General features: G+C 38.7%; 1 protein-coding gene and 1 pseudogene across 3 annotated transcripts in view; both read right to left on the bottom strand.

Annotated features, from left to right (window-relative positions):
• YIPF5 (Yip1 domain family member 5) overlaps positions 1-6,712 on the bottom strand; it is a 14,026-nt gene extending 7,314 nt beyond the window's left edge. The window contains exons 1-2 of one of the 3 annotated variants that reach the window (XM_027081728.1): positions 6,561-6,712; positions 5,923-6,042 (exon numbers count right to left, since the gene is read on the bottom strand). In XM_027081728.1, coding sequence (XP_026937529.1) covers positions 5,923-6,032 — 110 coding nt within the window. In that variant the 5' untranslated portion in view covers positions 6,033-6,042; positions 6,561-6,712. Of the gene's footprint in view, positions 1-5,922; positions 6,043-6,344; positions 6,505-6,560 lie in introns of those variants that run through there. The other 2 variants (XM_027081729.1, XM_027081730.1) reach the window with 2 other exon arrangements.
• LOC113606905 (low molecular weight phosphotyrosine protein phosphatase pseudogene) lies at positions 23-5,914 on the bottom strand (annotated as a pseudogene).
• Positions 6,713-22,144: the final 15,432 nt, after the last annotated feature.

The raw sequence follows: 22,144 nt of genomic DNA, 5'->3' as shown, positions 1-22,144 counted from the left end.
CTCTCTCTCTCTCTCTCTCTCTCTCTCTCTCTCTCTCTCTCTCTCTCACACACACACACACACACACACGGAGTTTCCACAGGGCTAGCTGGTTGAATTAGGACAAGAACTCACATTTTCTGATTTAGTAAAATATGCTATTGTGTTGATCTCTGTTAGGATGCATCATAAACCCACCTTGGAGTTTATGAAAGAGCTAGAAAAGCTCCATATGGAAGTTTCTACAATCTGCATAAACAAATTGCATTTTATACTCTCTCTCTCCAAAGAGAGCAAGAGAGAGAATATCAATGTGTATGCAACAGAAAAAACAAGAATGACATAAACCTGTGGTTCTCAAAGTCTTTGATCTTAGAACCCATTATACTCTTAAAATTTATTATTGAGAACTCCTAAAATTTTTTATGTGGGTTATATCTATCAATATTTATTATTTTAGAAATTAAAACAGAAATGTTTAAATACTTATTAATTCATTTAAAGTAACAATAAATCCATTACATGTTAGCATAAACATTTTTATGAAAAAATTATTTAAAAAAATTACTGAGAAAAGTGGCACTGTATTCTATTTTTGACAATCTCATTAATGTCTGGCTTCATATAAGACAGCTGCAAATTCTTATATCTGCTTCTGCACTCATTCTGTTGTGATATACTGTTTTAGTTGAAGTATTTGAAGAAAATCTAGTGTTGCAGACCTGTAGTTGGAAAAGAGTATTTTAATAACCTTTCCAGATTATCATGAATATTCTTTTTTTTTACCTTAGTTGTATTTTTGTAATTTCCCCAGTTTATTTGAAAACAATCTTTTCTGACATATATTCATGTGAATTTTAGATCACCTATCTCCAAGTGCACAGAAATTACCTATATTTGCCTATAAACTAAGCACTGATAAAAGAATACTTAACATATCAATATTTAAGCATTCCAACATACAAGGACTTTTTCCCACTTATTATTTTTTTCCCACCTAAGCTGATCTAAATTTGACATTCAGGTTAATTACATGCATGTAAAAGCAGACGCCATCCCCAAACTGACCCTAAGGTAAACCAGCACACAAGTGTCCTTCTTCCCGGACATAATTACATTTCCAGAGGCAAAGTGGTTCAAACGGGAGCACTTAAGCTGACTTCCGTATGAAATCAACGAGACAGACACAAACGAAGGAGTGAAGGTGCTGAAGATTAATCCCACAAATCTTCTTCCTTCCTCTCCTGTAAATGCACAAGTGTGCACCCTGCGCATATATGAACACTTCTTGCCAACATCACTGGACACCAGGCCCTGACATCAAGAGGGAGTGCAGGGCAGGGCCCCCATCCACACAGAGGGAAGAGGTAGTGCAGATTCTTGAAGTGCCAATGGGCTCAGATGCTGGTAGGCCTTACAGTGATGTTTTACTTCATTATGCTCTATTTTGCTGCTCTACTATTTTGTTTGTTCCACTATTTCTGTAACTGGGGCAAAGTGGGAGGTTCAACCAGTCTAAGAACACTTACCCCATAAACTGTCTAAATCAAAAATTTTTATTTATTCTTCCGCCAAATACAACAACCGATTTCCATCTACAATTATTTTTTAAGGTAAGAAACAGTGAGTTAACTGAAGAAAGGGCTGCAGCCTTGGCTAGGGAATGGTGACACTGTGACACCTGACTGAGAATGCGGGCCTGTGGGATGAGCCTGGGCCACAGCAGGACTGGACCCAGGTCAGCAAACCTTCTCCAGGAAGGCTCTGCAGCACCGCACACACTGCTGGTAGACAGTCTCAAAGTCAGTGTCATTACCATAATAAGGATCTTCAATCATGAGTTGTTTCTGTGGATTGTAGCTCCCAAGTAGTTCAATTTTCACTCTGCAGTTTTCAACTTGATTACTTTTCCTATTCAAATCTCTCAGCTGTTTTCATCCATACATAGTGTATAATCAAAAGTGGCCAAGTCTTCTTTGGTAACCTGTCTTGCTTTATGCGCTGTGTTAATGCCATGATTTGTTAGGCAGCTCACAGCTCTTGGATCTGGTGACCGGCCCACGTCCCAGTCAGAAACAGCGCCACTGTCAATGACCCAAGTATCTGAAATGTTTTGATCTGTTACAAGTTTCCTGAAAACTGCTTCTGCAATGATGATTGACAGATGTTACCCAGACACATGAACAGCACTGACTTGGTCACCTGTTCGGCCATCTTCATCTTCCCACGTGCATAGAGCAAATATTCTTTTTGATACATCAAAATGCAAAGCAAAGTGGTAGTTTTTTAAATTTAACTTGCAACATGGAGATAGAAACAATGCTAATGAACTCTGTTGTATTAGAATAAACTGATCTGTCTTATACTTTAATTGGATCCTTTATTATTCATGTATGATTTTGTAACACCATGCATTGCTCATTTAGAAAATATTAGTATGAATTATGCAGCTCTTCCAAATATTGACACACTTAATATAAAATATATATATAAATTTTTAAAAATCAGCTTTGTTAATATCACCACTGATTTCATCAGAAAATGGTTAATTATTGGGAAGCTGACAAGTTCACAATGATGGATACAAGTTTTCCAAAATCCTCATTTTTGCCTGAAAACTTGAAATTGATTTTTGGCCACACATACTGTCAATTGTTTTCCTTGAAGTAACAGGTCACTTCACTCATTTTTGAGAAATTTTTCAAGTCTGAATAACCATAGTTTGTCTGTCAGATGTTCTTTCCAATAAAAATGGTTTCCACAAAAAAGTGGCTGAATCAACTTGTGACTCAAATTGTACACGGGCTTTTCCTAGAGATAATCATTGTACTTCAGTATGAAGTAGAAGTGCTTGAGGACTGTTTCCCACTTTGTCACACAGACTTTTCTAAAAATGTGTGTTGTCAAGATCAGCATTTAATAAAACAATAATTCTTGCAGCTTCATCAAGGGCATCCTTAAGTGAAAATGATTCCCCTCACCCCCCCCAACAAGTGTGTGATGAAGAATACAACGATTACTAGAAAAATTTGATGCCATTGTCTTGCCTCATATTTGGGTAACAGCAGTTCTACCAGTCATTACTTCTGCAACATCAGTGCCAATCTCAACACACTTAAAAAGATATATAACATCTTAGAATTTTTACAAAAATAGTTTTGACCTTAACGTCTTCCTGAAAGGTCTCAAGAACCCTCTGGGTCTGCAGGCCACACTTCAGAAACACTGATGCAGATCCATAAATTTCATGTAAGGAAAAGAAACACTGCAAACAAATAAGAGCTTTAAAGGTGGCACCATCATTCCTTCTTCAGGATATAAGGTGACAAAGACAACACCGTGGAATTTTACAATTTTTCTTTTCTGGCAGGATCTGCTCAGGAAAATTCCTGACTCACTCCTGTTGGTTTTAAACTAAAACACCGCATGGTAGACATGACCTTTATAGTCTAAATCAACACTTTTACAGCAGGAAAAGCAGCAGATGTAAACCAATACTCTGAGAAGCACTCAGTATCAACAACAAAGACAAAAAGCGTCTTAATATACTGGGTTGACTACTTAAGTTCATCAAAATCCTTACATAGTCCATAAAGGTGTTATTAGCTATTTTGGAAGATGAAAAAATACTAGCTTTCAAGACTTTAAAAAATATGTAATTGGTATTACTAAATATTTTATAGGTATATCTAGAATACAATGTGGAACCTGTCCAATATGACAGATTGAGATCAAACGACCTTTTACTATTTGGGTTTATTTTTTGTTGTATGAATGTATAAATGTACAGTACCCAGAGTGGAAATTATGCAAAATGTTAAAGCTGACTTCATAGGGCAAATGTAGAACTAGGGACTAATAATAAGTCAAGTCAAATCTGAAGACAATCCAAGTCAGATGCTATGTGAACCTAGATTTTCATCAATAGAGAGATAAAAGTTAGCTGATCCTTGTTACCAAGTTGGCGTAACAAACAAAATGTTATTTGATAAACTGACACAGACATAAAAATGTCCTTAGGGTGCAGAAACAATACACATAGGTACATATAGAGGAGTTCAATTTTTTTTTTTTATAAAGTTCAGAAACCCAGTCATTACTGCTAACACATTAGGCTTCTTATTTTCCTAAGCATCATCTATAAAGTCACATTCATTAACTGGCAGTAATGTTTATATAAGCACCTGGAATGAAACTTTTTCACTAGTACAGAAGCAATGCTTAGTGGTACATGATTTGGTTGGAACGGAATTGTGAGAATAGTTAGCAAGAGAATATCTTTAGATATTCTGCTCTGTGGAGAACTGAAGTGAGATGCTAAGTGTAAAGAAAAGATAAGTCACACCTTTAAGAGATGCAAACATGGACAGAAAGAAAGAAACATAGGAAAGAAAGGCAGAGACAGATAAAGCTAGGAGGCTGCAATCTAAATGGAATAATTCTGTTGAGTCCAAACATCAATATCATTTGGTTAAAAACAGGCCCACATACAGAGACAGGTTTTCCAAACCCCTGTTGCAGCACCCTGACCAATCTTATATTCATCTGCCCTGTCATACACTGAACAATCACAAGAAACACATATTTAGGTAAATAAATGAGTGGAAATTTCTCAACATGACTTTTCCAATTCTGCCCGATTAACTGATAAAAGAGATAAATCTTCAATGGCATGTAATTGAGAATTTAAAAGAAAGAAAAAAGTGGTTCACAGACAGCATTATTTACATGTTCACTCCCATTGTCCAATGTGTTGAATTTTAAAGTGGGGGGGAGCTTTAGAATGTATCAAAAAATAAGCAGATTCAAGGAGTTTTGTTTTGTAAAAAGTATAGCCTATACAAGACAAATGATACTGTGGGGCTGAATTTGATTTTTGCTTTTTTAAATTCTTGGGCACTTTCATTCAGATTTATTAATTCAAACACATTCTAGTACTAATGTTTCTCTCAGATTGGATACGCACCCTTTCCATGCCCTCAACCTGGGACAATCTTCATTAGGTTTTTAATTCAGAGTCCATACATGGACATCTAACACACGAACTGTCTGGACCTTATATGCACATTACTGTGGGTGTTTGCATGCACATATTTCTCAGAAATAGGCCCACAGTTTTCCTAAGATTCTCAAAGTGGTCCTGGACCGTCTAAAAAAGGTTAAGTAGGCCTGGTATAGGAAACACCTTCACTGGATGGCAGGCTGAAAAGATTAACTTTAAGGACCTAAGAAACTAAGAATATGATGTCCTAGAGGAGATTGGTAAAAAGCTTTAAGTGTTTTGCCACAAACACCATGGACTATAAAAAGAACAGAGTTTTGGTTTTGTTTTTTCAACAGTTCGTGGATGAAAGGTTTTGAGTCCCCCTCACTTCAGTCTGTAACCGGCAATTTGTGTGTACTGACTGATCATAAAGTTTTGGTGTGTGGAGTAATAAAAGTGATTATCAGCCGCTTTATGAAAACCACCTGATGATTCATAGTACGGAGCTTACACTGTTCAATAGTGTCACTCAGTGCTTTCAGTTAACAGTTGATAAAGTCTGAAAGTTGGACTGATTTAGCTACTAAACAAGCTGTCAAAAGATTTTAATTTTTAACTCATCTTGTGGCCTAAACAGCCTATCTTCTAGGTACTTAAAACTTCTATCCATATCTTAAATGATGTACAAATACTGTCACTAGAAAAAGGTTCTTCTAGAATCTATTTTTCCACTCATGGCGCACCTGAAAATTGTGCGTAAGATACCAAACCCTAAATAGGGCAATCCCTTCCAACCCAAACAAGTGTCACAGATCTCTCCGGAGGTATAAAGATTATGAAAAGTCACGTTCCTGATACGGAACACGTTCACACATTCACTCTTAGGCAGAACCAAACATTCGGGGTACATGCTTTCAATGCAATCTCAACTACGTAAACGGGCAAAGTTGAAAAGTTACTTGCTATAAGGTCCTCCACTTCCTCCATAATCGTAGGACTGCTGTGATTGGTCATCGATGCTGTAACTTGTCTGATAGAAATCTGTGTTTAAGTTGTCAAAGCCTGACATTGCAAATGATCTGCAATAAAAAGAAACAGCAAAGACTGCTTATGCCCAAGGTCCTCCCTGAATTCGGTCCTGATACTTTACTTAAGCAAATACCCTCAGAAGGCAGTAAATAACTTCTAAAATTTTGGGGGGCAGCATTTGGAAGATGGGTCGGAGGTGGGGTGTGCTGAAGAAATGTCTAGACTCTAAGTCGAGGCCCGAGAAGACACCTCCACTTCAAGGAGCTGATATGCCTTGGGTTCGGGGCAGGGACGTGGGAGGAGGGGTTTCGTGGGGTCTAAAATATCAACAACAACAAAGATGATTCCTCACCTCTGGACAGCTGACAACACGACAGCCTCCTGCAAAATAAGGCCTGGGCCGGCCAGGAAAGCGCAGACTCCTGCACGGGCCTCGTCAAAGCAAGGCCCGAAAGGGAGGGAAGGTCTGAGCGAAAGGACCGGGGCGCGGTGCCGAGAGGCGGCAACAAGCCGCGCTGCCCAGGTGCGGGGAAAAACCAAACAGTGAGCCACGGAACTGGGCACTCACCAAACGCGGAGGCGGAGGCGGAAGCGGAGGAGGAGGCGGCGGCTGCGGAGGCGGCGGCTGCGGAGGCGGTAGCGGCGGTAGCTCCGGCAGCTCCGGCAGCCTCCAGTAACCCCCCAAACTCAACTAAGGACCCTGTACTAGCCCCGTTGCTACGTGTCAGCAGGTTAAAGAACTGCTTCCGGGGCACGCCCGCTCGCGCAGGCGTGTTAGCGACTTTGCGCCCGGGGCGTACAATGAAGAGAGTTGGGGGGCGGGGGAAAAAGGGTACGATATGGAGCATGCGCAGTATCGACGAACTAGTCCAGCAGCGGGCCAATGGGAAGAGGGAAAAGCTTCCGGCGGTTTAGTTAGCAGTGGAGGCAGAAATGCGCAGGCGCAGCAATTGTTAGTTGCTGTTTGAGAGCGAGAGTTACTTAGTAGACCGAGTGCCTGGGTGAAAGCGTGCAAGAGCGTCTCAGCACACACACACATACAAACACCCCCCCCAATGAAACAAACAAGTAAAAATAAAATAAACAGATAACAAGAAACACACTTGCCTTCAAACAAAAATAACAGTAGCAAAAGGACATAAACCAAAAAACCAAGGAGTGTATGCTAGAGAGGAACAGGCAGCTACCCTTTGAGGTTTTCTACTCCATCAAAGAATTCCTGAAATTACTCATGCAACTATCTAACTTACCACCTTTTACAAATAATTTTAGAATTTATTGATGTAGGTACAATCTGCAGAATTCTAGGTGGAATGACTATATCCTGATTTGGTGGGGACAGCCCCATTGTCCTATGTTATGCCTGTTTTTTCCAACATAATTACTAATTTTGTCCCCTTTTCATTTTCAAAAATATTCCAGTTTGGCTGATAAATTATATGGTTGTACTTTCTTTAAGCTTCATTATCTAGGAAGCGGAGTTTCTAGTTACCAAAAATATGCGATAACCTATCGCTTCATCTACTTAGTGATCTTACTGAAAAAATTCTAGTCTCTCGTTTCTTCTGATGTTTCCCTTTTTTCCTGTCCAAAAGAGATATTACTCTCAAATTTGAATAGAATACAAGAATATGAGCATTAAAAATTACTTGCTTAGGAATGAATTGTTAGATAAATATATTACTCAAATTCTGCTTCTGTCCCTGAAAGCAATTACTGTGTTTACTGGATTTTCTTTCCTCTCCAACCCCTGCCCCAAATGAGAAGCCAAGCAAGAAAATTGTTACATGATTAAATTTTCCTTATTGTTTGTCTGGTATCCTGCAGAAGCCGCTTGGGGATTTTGAGAATATCAGTCAATTTCATGGCTAGTCAGGTAGGCTTTTCTTTTTGGAAACTTTTTTTTTTTTTTTGGTGTCATACCCGCCACCACGCCCCCGCCCCCCCACCCCATGATAGGCTCCAGAGAAGTATATTAAAGGAAACTGAGTACTTGTTAAATGTGCTGACCTCTGTTAAAGTCATTGAGCTGGCTTTATTAGGAGTAGAAAGCCTCAACCAGGTCAAGGGATAATAGAACATAAAGTGGGTTTGGAGCAGCTGCCCAGTCCTTCCCTGGGACCTAGTATGTCAGTTACTAAACTTGGAACAAAAAAGGGAAGAACATTCTAATCATGAGCAATATCTCTTAATAGTTAATCTCTTAATCATGCTAGTCTACACACTAACACTTTTACATTCTTCACAAAGGTACAAGAAAACTCTCCTTTTATGATGGCAGTGAAATTGTGCTTTGATATCTTGGAGCTGTCTTCTTTCCCTTCTGTTCTATGCTAAAATATGTCATAGGGAATTGTGCCAGGAAATTATGGTTTGAGCATAGGTACTTTTCCCCTACTTTCAGCTATATCCACGAGCACCAAATGAGTGGGGGTTTGGCAGTGGTGTGCTTATCGTGTCAAGTTACGCATAATAACTATGAAACCTGATAACTATGGTAAAAACAATGTAAGTGCCCAAGATCTGTTTTCACTATCCCTGAATATTAATTATATAACCCAAATATGACAATTATATTTCCCCCAAATTATCCTTTATCCCTTAGAAAAGAGTTTCCTCATCAAATTCTGCAACTGTTATTTCAATTATTTTACTTTGAACAATAAATTATTGTTTTGTGAAGACATTTACCTGTAACAACACTGGATGCTTTTGGAAAGAACTGATTTTCAAAAGGCAATGAAATTGAACCCTAATGTAATATTTATTCTTGGGACTTTGACTTCAATATGCAAGTGCCTCATGGTGCTTTATTAAAAAAAGCCTTTTAAAGATAATTTTTAAAGCAACACTGTAAGTATTTCCATCGTAGAGCTCACACATACCTTCTTTTTTTAAAAAAATTATTTATTTATTTTGGCTGCGTTGGGTCTTTTTTGTTGCTGCGCACAGGCTTTCCCTAGTTGCGGAGAGCAGGGGCTACTCTTCACTGCGGTGCACGGGCTTCTCATTGCGATGGCTTCTCTTGTTGTGGAGCACAGGCTCTAGGCACATGGGCTTCAGTAGTTGTGGCATGTGGGCTCAGTAGTTGTGGCACGCGGGCTTCAGTAGTTGTGGCACGCGGGCTTCAGTAGTTTTGGCACGTGGGCTCGGTAATTGTGGCTCGTGGGCTCTAGAGCGCAGGCTCGGTAGTTGTGGCGCACAGGCTTAGTTGCTACGCGGCATGTGGGATCTTCCTGGACCAGGGCTTGAATCTGTGTCCCCTGCACTGGCAGGCGGATTATTAACTACTGCACCACCAGGGAAGCCCCCACACATACTCCCTTAAATAGCATTTCTAATGTTAGGTGAATGGATGTTGTGGTCTGGAATAAGAATTTCAGTGATAATAGTAGAAGTTCTATATCTCAATTACCTTAGACAGAAGGGGAAATAATGTAAAAAACAGCATCAGAGGACTGGGCTCTAGTGATGGCAGAGCCCCTCCTGCCAAAGGTGCATTTGAAAAATGTAACAGCTACTACCTAGGTATAGTTACTATGTGCCAGGCACTGCTCCAAGCACTTCATACCTTTGAACTCAATTGCTTTTCCTAACAACCTGATGAGATAGCTACTCTCTATTTTTCCCTTGGTAAAACTGAGAACAGGGTGGTAAATAACTTGCAGACCTGAGATTTGAACCCAGACTGTCTGGGTCCTGAGTCCTTGTGCTAAACCACTAGACTGTATTGTCATTGTGTTACAAGTATGAATAGGGAGAAAGGCAGTATTTCTAATGAATATACTACTTTGCCTAATGTGTGATTTTATATATATATATAATATGCTAAAATTGCAGTTAGAAAAAAAAAATTGCAGTTAGACAGTTGATAATTATATCTATATCCCCAAATGTGTATATGTTCAAATTGATAAAAAAAATTTTTTGTAGTCTTATTGGGCACATGACAAATCACCTAGTGTTCAAGTTTACCTTATGTTAGTCATGTAATTTAGTTAATAATGTATAGTGGTAAACGATGCATTTTCTGGAGGCAGACTGCCTAGATTTACATCCTCTACCACTTACTAGCCATGAACCTTTAGTAAGTTAAAGGCTTTGTGCCTCAGATTTCTCATGTGTAAGAGCAAGATAATAAGAGTATTTGTTGTATGTGGTTGCTAGGAGGATTGTATGAGATAATGCACATAAGTATCAATACCTAAGAACTAAATACTCAGTGAATGTTTGCAGTTATTATCATTGTTGAAACTATATAGCTACAGAAGCAATCAGACTTTGTCAGCAACCAAAATGGACTTTTTTAAAACCTATAATGATTAGGCTTGAACCAACTATGTATCTCTGAGATCAGTTACACACATTCATTCTGATGCCTCCCTACAGATTCTGTATTATTTTATAATTGGCCTTTTGATATTGCGGAATGTATTGAAAATATGCTTTCTTCACCTTCTGCCTCGGATTCTCCAAATTAGGCTTGTCTGCATTGTAAATTTTAGTCTCACAAATATCTTTTGAGGTCAGACACTGTTGGTTTAAGAACCACTCATACATTAGAGCAGTTGTGCTTGAAAATTATACTGTGCTATCCATATTTGATTTTCTTGATGTGTTTCATGGTATTTCAAACACTAAAGAAAATGTGTTCATCTTTCTGCTTTATATGCCTTTTTCTCTTCTCTTTCCTCAATACATGGAATTTAATTTATAAGGAGGCAGTGCCTAAGATGGCTAATGCTGCAGAAAATATGTTTATTTACCAAGAAAGAAAATGGCAGTGTCCTAGCCAAGTAAAACAACTGCCATGAAAATTTTAATATATGTTTTTTAAAGACATGAAGGGATCAGGTTTTGTTATACTCAATGAGAGAAAAGTCCAGAAATTACTGCAAGTGTAATATATTACACTTCCTTAGGCAGTCCACTTTTTATATTTTTCTGTTACGATTCTTCCTGACCCTCTCAGTTATAGACACTTCAAGCTACCATGCTTATCATTACAGTTTAACGCTGCTGTTACAACGAATGTCGTATTCAACTCTATTTTATTATAAGACGGTATTTCCAGGGCTAAATATTGGTGCTCTGAATGCTTTAAGCCAGATAAATTTAAATATAAATTTAAAATATTCTTGTTTTAACTTTGTACCTTGCCTTTTGGAGTATACATGCCCAAGCTACAAAATACTGATTTTTCATTTTTATCTGATTTTCACCTTAATGTCTTGATAATAGCAGTCTCTCGCCTGAGTATGAGATAAATCACTGGGCACTAGACAGGTAGCCAGGTGGGAGAGCCTCCTATCTTGAAGCCTGTGTGAAGCAGCATACGCTTTTTACCATTATTCTTACTTTCTTCAATTTTTTTCTAAATGTCAGAGAACGCATATTCCTTGAGCAAAGAATGGTTACTATTATGGTCTCTAGAGAGAGCAGTTTACTGTATCTTAACCATATTGTTTTCATGTACTTAGGTACGATGTTTTGTTCTTAAGACTTCTAATTATAATGCTAATTAAACTCTTTTCCTTAAATGAAGATAATTTCATTTTAAAACAATCAGAGGCATGTGAAATCAAACTTATGATTTTCATTAAATTCTGCAAATTTAGATCTGGAAGTCAAACACATTTTTGCCTTTTGATTTTACATTAAGCCATCAAGATGTTTTGACTCTTCCCCTGCAGTCCTAAATCTGCAGAAATTAATGAATATCACAAAACCCCTCCTGTCTGAGATAATGAATTTCTCCCTCTGGAAGAAAATATAAATAGTTATTGTCTCTTGCTAAGATTTTATTTTAGAAAGATAAACATCATTTAAAAGAATTTTTGATTTTAGGTTTATAAATATCTTTTCTTTCCTGGACTGTCTAAAAGCTCTTCCTGTCAATTCCAAAACTGACTTCTATACTAAATGTTGTAATGTACCCCTCTTCCCATTCCCTGGAAATTAAATGTCTCAGCTTCACATGAAAATTTTGAGAGGAGCCTGGGAGATTAGCCTGAATTCACTGAGATATCCCTAAAATGAACAAAAATAGACTGGTCTTTGCAGACAATCAGGACAGCAAGTGCCTTAGAAAATGACCAAAACACCTCTGGTTTGACTGGCTTCCCATAATGAGAATTAAAACGAACAGGAACCTTGGTATCATTTGTTCTCTACCCTCTGATTTTACAAGTGAGAATCTGAGGCCAAGAGAAGTGAAGAGATGTATTGTAAGACCTGAGTTTCACCTGATGCCTTGACATTTCTGTCCCTGATTGGGCTCCAAAAGCTTGGCCATGAATTCCTCTGGCCTTGCTAGTTATGCCTCCTACCCAGCAGGAAAGGTTTCACACCTGGCTAGCTCTTCTACCAGCCACACCAGCTAAACCCCACCTGGTCCTCAACCTAATTGGTCTTACCTTCCTACAAGTTGTTGAAATTATTCAAACAAACCAAGCATATCCCCCCATGGGAACCAGGGATCACCTCACCCTCTTAATACTACAAAGTCTGCCTCCTACAGCCCCTGTGGGCTCACTCTATTCTGAGTGCAATGTCCACATGGACCTGCATGGGTTGTGGTGTCCCTACAGGGACTGTGAGTGTATGTGATTAATAAACTGATCTTGTCTGTCCAGTGTCAATCGTCAAAGGAGGGATTACTCCTTTGCCAACAGGGTGAATAGAAGGTGATAAGAACAAGGGATTTGATCAATTCTGGTAACATGGTTAGTGTCAGGTTCATCATTGTATCCTTTCTGTGACTTTCAGATGATAGATGACAAATAAAGATGAGATGGTAAATAAGTGAGTAATTGTAACCATCTAATTACATCAGAAGCTCTGTTAGGGTAGAGGTCATATTAAATATACTTTGGATCCCAACACTAGGGCATAGAATCGCGCTGTGTTTTGGCTATGTATATATTTATTTGACAAGTATGTATTGAGAATCTACCATGTACCAGTCACTATAAACAACAGACTCTGTGTTTGCCTCTTGGTGTCTTAAGCTTGAAAGAGTCCTGTCCTCCCATCTCGCCTGCAGGTTAGCTGCAAGCTAGGCCTCCTCGGTCGTCTGCCTTCAGAAATGCTACTGTTCCCCAGTACTTCCGGCTTGATGAAGTCACTACTGAGTTTCCATCCAGCTGAGCTTGCCATTCCTTATTTGTGAACTGGAAGGTCCATGCCAGGAAAAGTCTCTCATCTGTAGACCTGCTGCCTGGGGGAAAGTTTATAGGAACCTGCCGATGGACGTCAGTGAGAACGACACCCCTAACTGAGAAGTCTTTATCTCCAAGACTCTCTAGTTCTGAGCATTAGTGCGCATGGGGTTAGAAACCAAGGGATTGCATATCTTGAGAACCTTTTTCTGTTTTTTTTCTTTTCAGGTCAGGGTTGAGTAGATCCATACCAATGGGAATCCATAGAAGCACTAATCTAATCCCTTGGCAATTTATTTCCTTAAATTCTGTCATATTCCCAAAGACAATTGTCCTGTGTTCTGGTTATCTATTGTTTTATATATATATTAGACTCCAACTTTTGGTAGAAAACTGTCAAAGATTTTTTTATATGTTTTAAAACTACCACTTCCAATGGCAGGCAAGTGGAAAAAACAATAGCATATGTTTTCTTTTTTAATCAGAGGGACTGGTACATATTAGTAGCAATGAAGAAATGAAGTGAAAGAGAATAAAAGAATTCTAAACATGTATTAGATCCTGACGTGTGATTAAAGGGCTGCTTCAAGACTGAATATATGGGCTGGTGTCTTGGTTCTGTAGACATGGTCTCATTATATGCATTTAGCAATGCCGTTCAGTTACTAATGAAGTATTCTGCTTCCATGTCATTATTCCTCAGAAAAACATGGTCTCTAAATGAAATACTGTATTCATAGAATAAAGCACATTTGGATAACTATTCTTTAGAGCTCTTTCTCTGCCTACAATGATATACAACATTTGCTGTTTATTTTTTTCGTGATGCAAACAGGGATGTTTCCTTTTTGTTTCTAGAATTTCACATCAGCAGTATTTATGCTATGCTCATTTTGCCCCCTAGTGGCTTCTTATGTCCTCATTCCATATTTATGTTTAATTTTCAGATCTTTTGAAACGTAGGAAGGGGAAGTATCCGTCTGTCCCCTCCACCACAGGCATCTCATTTTACAGATGAGGAAATTAAGACCCAGACAACTTGTGGGACTTGTCTGGTGTCACACATCCAGCTAGAACTGGAATTCAATATTGCTGTCTCGTCCAAGTAGGAATAAGACCCATGAGGGCATAGCAGTCTTGTTCATTGAGGAACAGGAATGGTGCCAGGCAAATGGGAGGTGCCCAGTAAAAATTTGATAAACGATAAAAATAAATTAATTAATCAATCAAAATTAGGACCAATATCTTTCAATTCCATGCTTTATACTGTTTACTATGTGGTCTGTCTTTTCATCCTCAACATAAATCTTTCTCATAGCACTTGATACTTGATTTTATTTTACTCCACAAACATTTCAACTCCTTGAACTACCTTACCCATCATGCATTTTGTCATTAGGTTTATTACATTATCATTCACTTATTCATTCAATTTCAGTGAGTACCAGCTGCATCAGGCACTGTGCTACCGATAGGGCTGCAACAAATTACTTACATTTTTTCATTTAAAAAATTAAAATTATAGTAGAATATATGTAACATAAAATTCATCATCTTAACCTTTTTTTTTTTTTTTTCGGTACGCGGGCCTCTCACTGTTGTGACCTCTCCCGTTGCGGAGCACAGGCTCCGGACGCGCAGGCTCAGCGGCCATGGCTCACGGGCCCAGCCGCTCCGCGACATGTGGGATCTTCGCAGACCGGGGCACGAACCCGTGTCCCCTGCATCGGCAGGCGGACTCCCAACCACTGCATCACCAGGAAAGCCCATCTTAACCATTTTTAAGTATGCAGTTCAATTGTGTTAAATATATTCACGTTGTGTGCAACCAATCTCCAGAACTTTTTTACCTTGAAAAACTGAAACTCTGCGTCCATTAAACAACTCCCCACTCCCCCTTCCACCAGCCCCAGCCAGCACCATTCTACTTTCTATTTCTGTACATTTGACTACTTTAGATGCCTCATATAAGTGGGATCATACACCATTTACCTTTGTGTGACTAGTTCATATCACTTGGCATAACATCGTCCATGTTGTAAAATATGTCAGAATTTCCTTCCTTTTTAAGGCTGAGTAATATTCCATTACATGTATATACCACATTTTGTTTAACCAGTCACCCATTGGCGGACACTTGAGTTGTTTCCACCTTTTAGCTATTGTGAATAATGCTGCTATGACCACGTATCTGTCTGAGACCCTGATTTTATTTTTTCGGATATATACAAAGACATGGAATTGCTGGATCTTACAGTAATTCTATTTTTAATTTTTTGAGAAAGGGCCATACCTTTTTCCACAGTGGATACATTTTATATTCCCACCAACAGTGTACAAGTGTTCCAATTTCTCCGCAACCTTGCCAATGCTTGTTATTTTGTTTATTTGATGGTAGCAATTGTCATAGGTGTGATGATATCTCATTGTGGTTTTGATTTGGATTTCCCTAGTGATTAGTGATATTCAGCATGTTTTAATATACTTGTTGGCCATTAGTATAATTAAAAGAGGCTCTTTTAAATCATTAGTTGCTTCTTCTGTATACAGAAAAATCTCCTGATAACAGCCATTCTCCCCCTTTTTTTCTTTGAAATACTATATCACCATTTACTTAAGATCTGAAGAATAATGATAAAATAATAACTAAAACTTGCATTACATCTGCACCTGTTACATGCTAGGCATTGCTCTAAGTGTCTTACATATATTAATTTATTTAATCCTCAAAACAGCCCTACAAGGTGGAAACTATTACTATTCTCAGTTTGCAGAGGATGACATAGAGGCACAAGGAGGTATATGCCTTGCCCAAAGTCACACGGGTGCTAAACAGTAGAAAGAGGATTTGTACCTGGGAAGTTGGCTTCAGAGCCTGTGCACTTAACCAGAACATTATTTTGCCTCTCTGATACCCACTCAATCCCTTTTATAACACCTTTTTAAATATCACCTACATCTTTTTTGTGATATCTTCCTGGACACCTCTTCTGTATAAGTTTGTATGAGTTTGGATTGCAGATTTAAAAAATTAAGTGCAAACTAATTGCATTGTAAGAAAGAATTCATTACCTCCATGGATGGCAAGTCTAGGGTACAGCTAGCTTCAGATATGTTTGAATCCAGGGGCTCAAACAATTTTATATCTCCCAATCATATAAAATCCTCAACCAACATCTCTTTGGCTCTGATTGAGCCCCATGCTTGTCGCTGAAATAACCATGGTGGCAGGGAGCACAAAATGCTCTGAGTGATCTGCCCAAGTGAGTCATATGCCCACACTTGGAACAAAGTTGGCATCAATACCGCCGAAACCACAGAAACTTGGAGCTGTGGTGAGGGGTGGTCCCCATGCCCATTCACATTTATTTATTTTTTTTTTGAAGGGAGAGTGGGAGGCTGTGTTTCTCCCTCTAGGAACAAATATGTAAGTGAAATTATTATTTTTAAAAACCTTTTGCTTATAATGGTTTGAATAATTTAAAAAGCTAACATTAATTTAGTGACTGTACAAAACACTGTGCTGAGAATTTTACATATATGCTCAATGAATCCTTACAATTGCTGATGAAAAAGCTGAGGTGCAGAAGTGCTTGGGTGTACATGGAACAGAACGCAATAACTGGTCTTCAGAGACTCAGTTTGTAAGTAGTGCAGCCAAGATTCTCACCCAGCTGGGCCAGCTCCAGAACCTCTTCTCCAATTGCATCATAAGGGAGAGTGCTTGTCATATATAGAAACTGAAACCCACAAAAGAAACAGAAGAATTCATCCCTTATGTCAATGCCTGATGCTCACTCTCAGGAAAGACATGTTTGGCCACCCTAGCTTATGCTTAATAATTAGGACTTAACACTAGCACCTAAGTTTATAGATATATAAGAAAAAATATAAATATGTAGTTTCTTGTATCAAGTTTGTGTTAGACACTGATTTTTTTAAAAAAAGAATGGCCAATGGTCCCTGTTCAGAGTCTAAGAGAATACGATTAAAAATTTAGAAAAGATTATCCATGCTGTCAGAGCTATTCATCATCATAAGCATTGACTATTTTATTTGTAAGAACTTTAGTAACATTCTAGTTTTGCAGTGGAAAAAAAACACAGCTGCTAAGTCTCTCTGAAAATGTTTTATCTCAAAAAACATCAAAAGAGGTTTTTAACCAGTTTGCTTAAGCAAGTACCAAGCTCTCTTCCAAGTGTCCACATTTTCTCTTCAAGGCACTCCCAATAAACGGCCAAAGCGTCAAAGGCAATATATCAAGCGTACGTTAAATTTTTAGTATCTTGGAAAAAGTGATTAAGGTAAGAGTTTTTTTATATTTTCTTTTAGAACTGCCATACTTTAATGTAGTGATGAAAAAAAATTGCACAAACTGGCAGCTCTCATTAATGAGTTGGAAAGAGGAAGAATCATTCCAGAGCCAATTTTTCCACTAGATGTGTGATATTCAGCTATTTTTTTGGCCCCAATTTCCTCAACTGAAAAATACAGGAAAAAAACTGTAATGGTGAGACATCAATTCATCCATTCATTCTGAGTCTTTACTGGACACCTCTTATGTGCCAGGCACCGTGCCAATGCTGGGGATGCGCTATAGTGCTGATCAAAAGCAGATGTGATTACTGCCCTTGTGGAGCATACAGTGTCATTGAGCAAGACAAACCTGGTTCAAATAATCACTCATCAAATAGGCAAAGGACTCCTTAAGACTTTTCAGTTCCTAAGTTCCATGTACACATAAACATGAAAGAATAAAACACAAATCATCATATGTGTTTATTGGAGAAATCTGATGAAACTTCTTTTGTTTTAAACTCATTTTCCCCCCAGACTGTCAGCTACTGATATTACAAATCATTCATGACAATTTTCTACCTGTCAATGACATAGTGCATTGACCTGGCTTATTATTGTAATAATAGTTATATGCATATTGAATGCATAATTTCAGATAATATTTCAGTCTTCATTTTCATCTTATTCTTGGAACTAACTTTTTTTCCTAACAGGGAGAGATTGAAAAATAGTAGATCTTAATCCTGAAGTCTGTTGTGATATCATTTTTTTTCTTCAAATAAAATGTTGAGTTTCAAAGGTAAGAACTAAAGAAAGAGACAGGTGGGTTGTTTATTCTTATAGCTATAATAAAACATTCCTTGGGTTCCCCCTTTCTTTCAGATCTCAGTTTTGCTGATAGAACACAGATAAAGATGTGAAATGAGATGTGTTTACTGAATCATGAATGACCGGAGGCTAGTGAGAGGTAGACTTTTTAATTACTTATTTGTTTATTACAATTCCTCTTTGGCAGTTCTTCTCTGAATTACTTCATAATTAACAACCTCAGGTCAGGTTGTCAATTAAATCTTTTGTAAAGGTTTTGGTTTTACATGTAAAAACTATCCTTTAGGTTCCATATATCTGTAAGTTGGGCTAAATGGGTGAGAGAAGGAGGGTATATATTGAGCACCAACCAGTAGCCCTGTTTAGAATATACTTGCCAGCAGTTCTTCTACCTCAGGCTGTGATTTCATGAAAAGATATATGTACGAGTCATTGCTTCCGTAACCACCCCTCCGGACCCACCGGAAGGGGCTGTGGTTGGCTTAGTAAATGGCACTTTTCCCTCTGAGTCTAGCTTATGCATGTAGCTGGGCTGAAAGCTGATGTATCTGGAGTTGTTTTTCACTAGGGTAGACAAGAGGCTCTGATAATCAGCAGTCATTATAAGTTGCTGGCTCCTTGTCACAGCAGCGAGGCTGCTTTGATGTAGAAGTTAGGCATATGTTTTGATTGATAATGAACATGTCCAAATATTAAGGTTTCTTCTGGGTTTCACTGTTGATGTGATCCTTCTCTGCAAATTTTCATTTGGTACTTCCAAAAGAAAAGCTAATAAATATTTGCCTTGTGTCACTCTTAGATTTACTGTTACTAGCAGTAGGGAATCATCGAGGTCAAATTCTCATGTTAGATTTTCTTTTTTCTTGTGCCTCTCAATAGAAGGTCCATGAGAATATCGTTAAAGCTGGTTTTAATGATTCATTTTTCTGGTAGAGTTATGCATCTGGAGGTGAGCTTTTTAACCTGAAACTTTCTTAACCCCTAAAGGAGACTTAACCAAAAGTGGCTGGGCTGATGGTTAGTAGGTAGGACATTTCCACCTCTGGCAATTTTGTCATTGGGCAGCATCAGTAAAGGATGGAATGGGGTAAGCGGTGGAGAAGGGGCAGGTGGGAGATCATGTAGCTTGAAAACATCAGATGGGTGATGTGATACTGTTCTTTTCTATCAAATATTCTTCCCCCTTCCCGCCCCCCGGTCATACACACAAAAGTTGAAGATCAGTACTGAATTAAAACCTCGAAGAGCTAATCCTCCTACACAGAAATGCCAAAAGGAAGGTAAAAGGGCAGCTATGTACAACATAATCAAAGGCAAGCTCTGAGGTCTTGTTAAAGCCTTATACTCATATGTGGTGATCTGATGGCAGCACACTTTTGCAAGCATTTCTATAAATATAATGAATACCAATGGCCTAAAAGCATTCACTTAGACTTTTAGGAGACTTTCAATGATGCCAGACACTAGTTATACTTGAATCTATTGGAGTAACAGTTCTGAAAGTATTTAGTGCATGGTTCTTAACCTGCTTGGGGAACACATACTACTTTGAAATTTGCATGAGCTCTCTGGCATCTCTAGAAAATGCGCAACAGATATATAGAGTTTTATACACAACCTCATGGGATTCATGAAATTTGTGAAATCTGTGCATGGACCTAGGTTAAGAACTCAGTGTTTGAAAGCAAATTGTGCTAGGTAAAGAGGACTTCATGGAATAAAGTTTTCCTGTCTGAGTGATGACGCTGTCAGCCACCTGCACGATGCCCAGTGGTCTTTGGGGTTTTCTTGTGGGCTGCCAGCATTCTCTCCTGTTTTTCTTCCATTCTAATATGGCAGTGGTCTTCTCATTTTAATTCACCTGCTTGTCAAGTTCCTCACTCTTTTTTGAGGTTAAATAGATTGCTATCTTATTTGTCTTCCTTCTCCAGAATGGGTCTAAAGACTGTACACGGCCCTGTGTCAGAGCTACTTACTGCATGCAGGATGAGGCTGAGAAACCACAACCCGTGAAGAGAGAGGGGGAAATCCACCGGAAAGAGGCTTTGGAAGGAACTGCAGGTTCGTTGCGGGTAACCAGGCCCACAGAGCGCCATGAATTACATAAACACAAATGAATATGTACACATTTGGATGACCCCCACCCACCCACAGTCACGCACTTAGTCACTCTTTCCCCTGCATCTCCTTAACTCTATAATACCTTGATTACAACTGCTACCATTGCACTGGAATTATGTGTTTATGAGTTTGTCTCTCTTACTAGACTATGAGCAATTCCAAGACAGAGTCCCTGACTTATTTATTTCTGTATCCCAATCCAGTGTCTGGGTTAAGAGTGCAGGCTTTGGAGTCAAACTGTCTGCATTCAAATCCATGCTCTGTACCTAGGAGGAGGAACATCTGGGCAAGCTACTTAACTTGTCTGAGCCTTGGTTTCTTTTTCTTTCTTTCTTTCTTTCTTTTTTTCTTTCTTTCCTTCATTCCTTCTTCTTTCCTCAATTCCTTTACACCTAAGAGTATCACATTAATAAGTTGTACTGGTTTATTGTGAAGAGTAAAAGAAATATTGCTTATTACAGTGACAGTCACTATAGACAATAATAGATGGTATCTATTATTACATACATTATTATTACTATTGATTATTGAGTCAATAATCAATTCCCTACTATACTTCACCTGCCAGGAAAAAGGCTTTTAAGCTTAACCTACTAAAGAACACACTTTTCTCTCACCTCTTTCCTCGTCCCCTCTGCCCCCTTTGCTACTAACACCCGTCCTCTGCAACACGGTAGTTGGTATCTTCCTCACCCTACTTTATTTTTCACCATCCATTATACTTCTCATCATCTGACATCTGATATGCTTATTGCCTAAAATGCCAGCTCCATGAAGGAAAGGGCTTTGGCTATTTGGGGTCGACTTCCATATCCCTAATGTCTAGAGTGGTGCCTGGTGCATAGAATATGCTCAACCGTATTTTTTTAAACTAATTTTTATTGGAGTATAGTTGCTTTACAACGTTGTGTTAGTTTCTACTGTACAGCAAAATGAATCAGCTCTACATATACATAATATCCCCTCCTTTTTGGATATTTCCTTCCCATTTAGGTCACCACAGAGCATCGAGTAGAGTTCCCTGTGCTATACAGTAGGTTCTCATTAGTTATCTATTTTATACACAGTACCAACAGTGTATATATGTCAATCCCAATCTCCTAATTCCTCCCACCCACCCCCCTTTCCCCCTTGGTATCCATACATTTGTTCTCTATGTCTCTGTCTCTACCTCTGCTTTGAAAATAAGATCATCAACCGTATTTGTTGAAGGAATGAAGGAGCAGACACACACGCACACTCCACAACACACAGAAAGCATCTTTACTCTCTGCTGTAGGTGAGCCTCACTGATTGTCTCTCAATGGGTACATTAAACATGTGCATTTCCTCACTTTTGCCAAATAATCATAGAACACCTTTTCCCTTAATTTCTCTTTCTTCCATAGTTGGTGTAGGGAGGGAAATATTTTCTAAAAGTATCGTAAAAACTGAATGATTAGAACTTCAATGTCAAAGCCATACCCTACAGTGGGGCTATTGATGGGGATCATTGAGTGGTAGGTCCCAGCTAAGAGAGGTGAGAAAGGTGACAGTGGGAAGGAGGGTAGATGAGCTCTTTAGAACCTTGTAGAAGTTGCTGTTGTTGAGAACCTTGTTTCTGTCATTCCTGCTCAAAAAGTCTCAATGACGATGCGTTGTTTACAGATTTATATCCTAACTCCTCAGAGACTTTCCCACTCTGCTTCTTCACAGGTGTCTTTTGCTCCAGCCAAACTGGATCATTCACTGTTCTTTTCCCAAT

This window comes from Aethalodelphis obliquidens, unplaced genomic scaffold (genome assembly GCF_003676395.1).
Source record: "Aethalodelphis obliquidens isolate GAN/ISIS:26980383/991018 unplaced genomic scaffold, ASM367639v1 scaffold45, whole genome shotgun sequence".
NCBI classification, from domain to species: Eukaryota; Metazoa; Chordata; class Mammalia; order Artiodactyla; family Delphinidae; genus Aethalodelphis; species Aethalodelphis obliquidens.
This window is presented reverse-complemented; position numbering and strand designations above follow the sequence as displayed.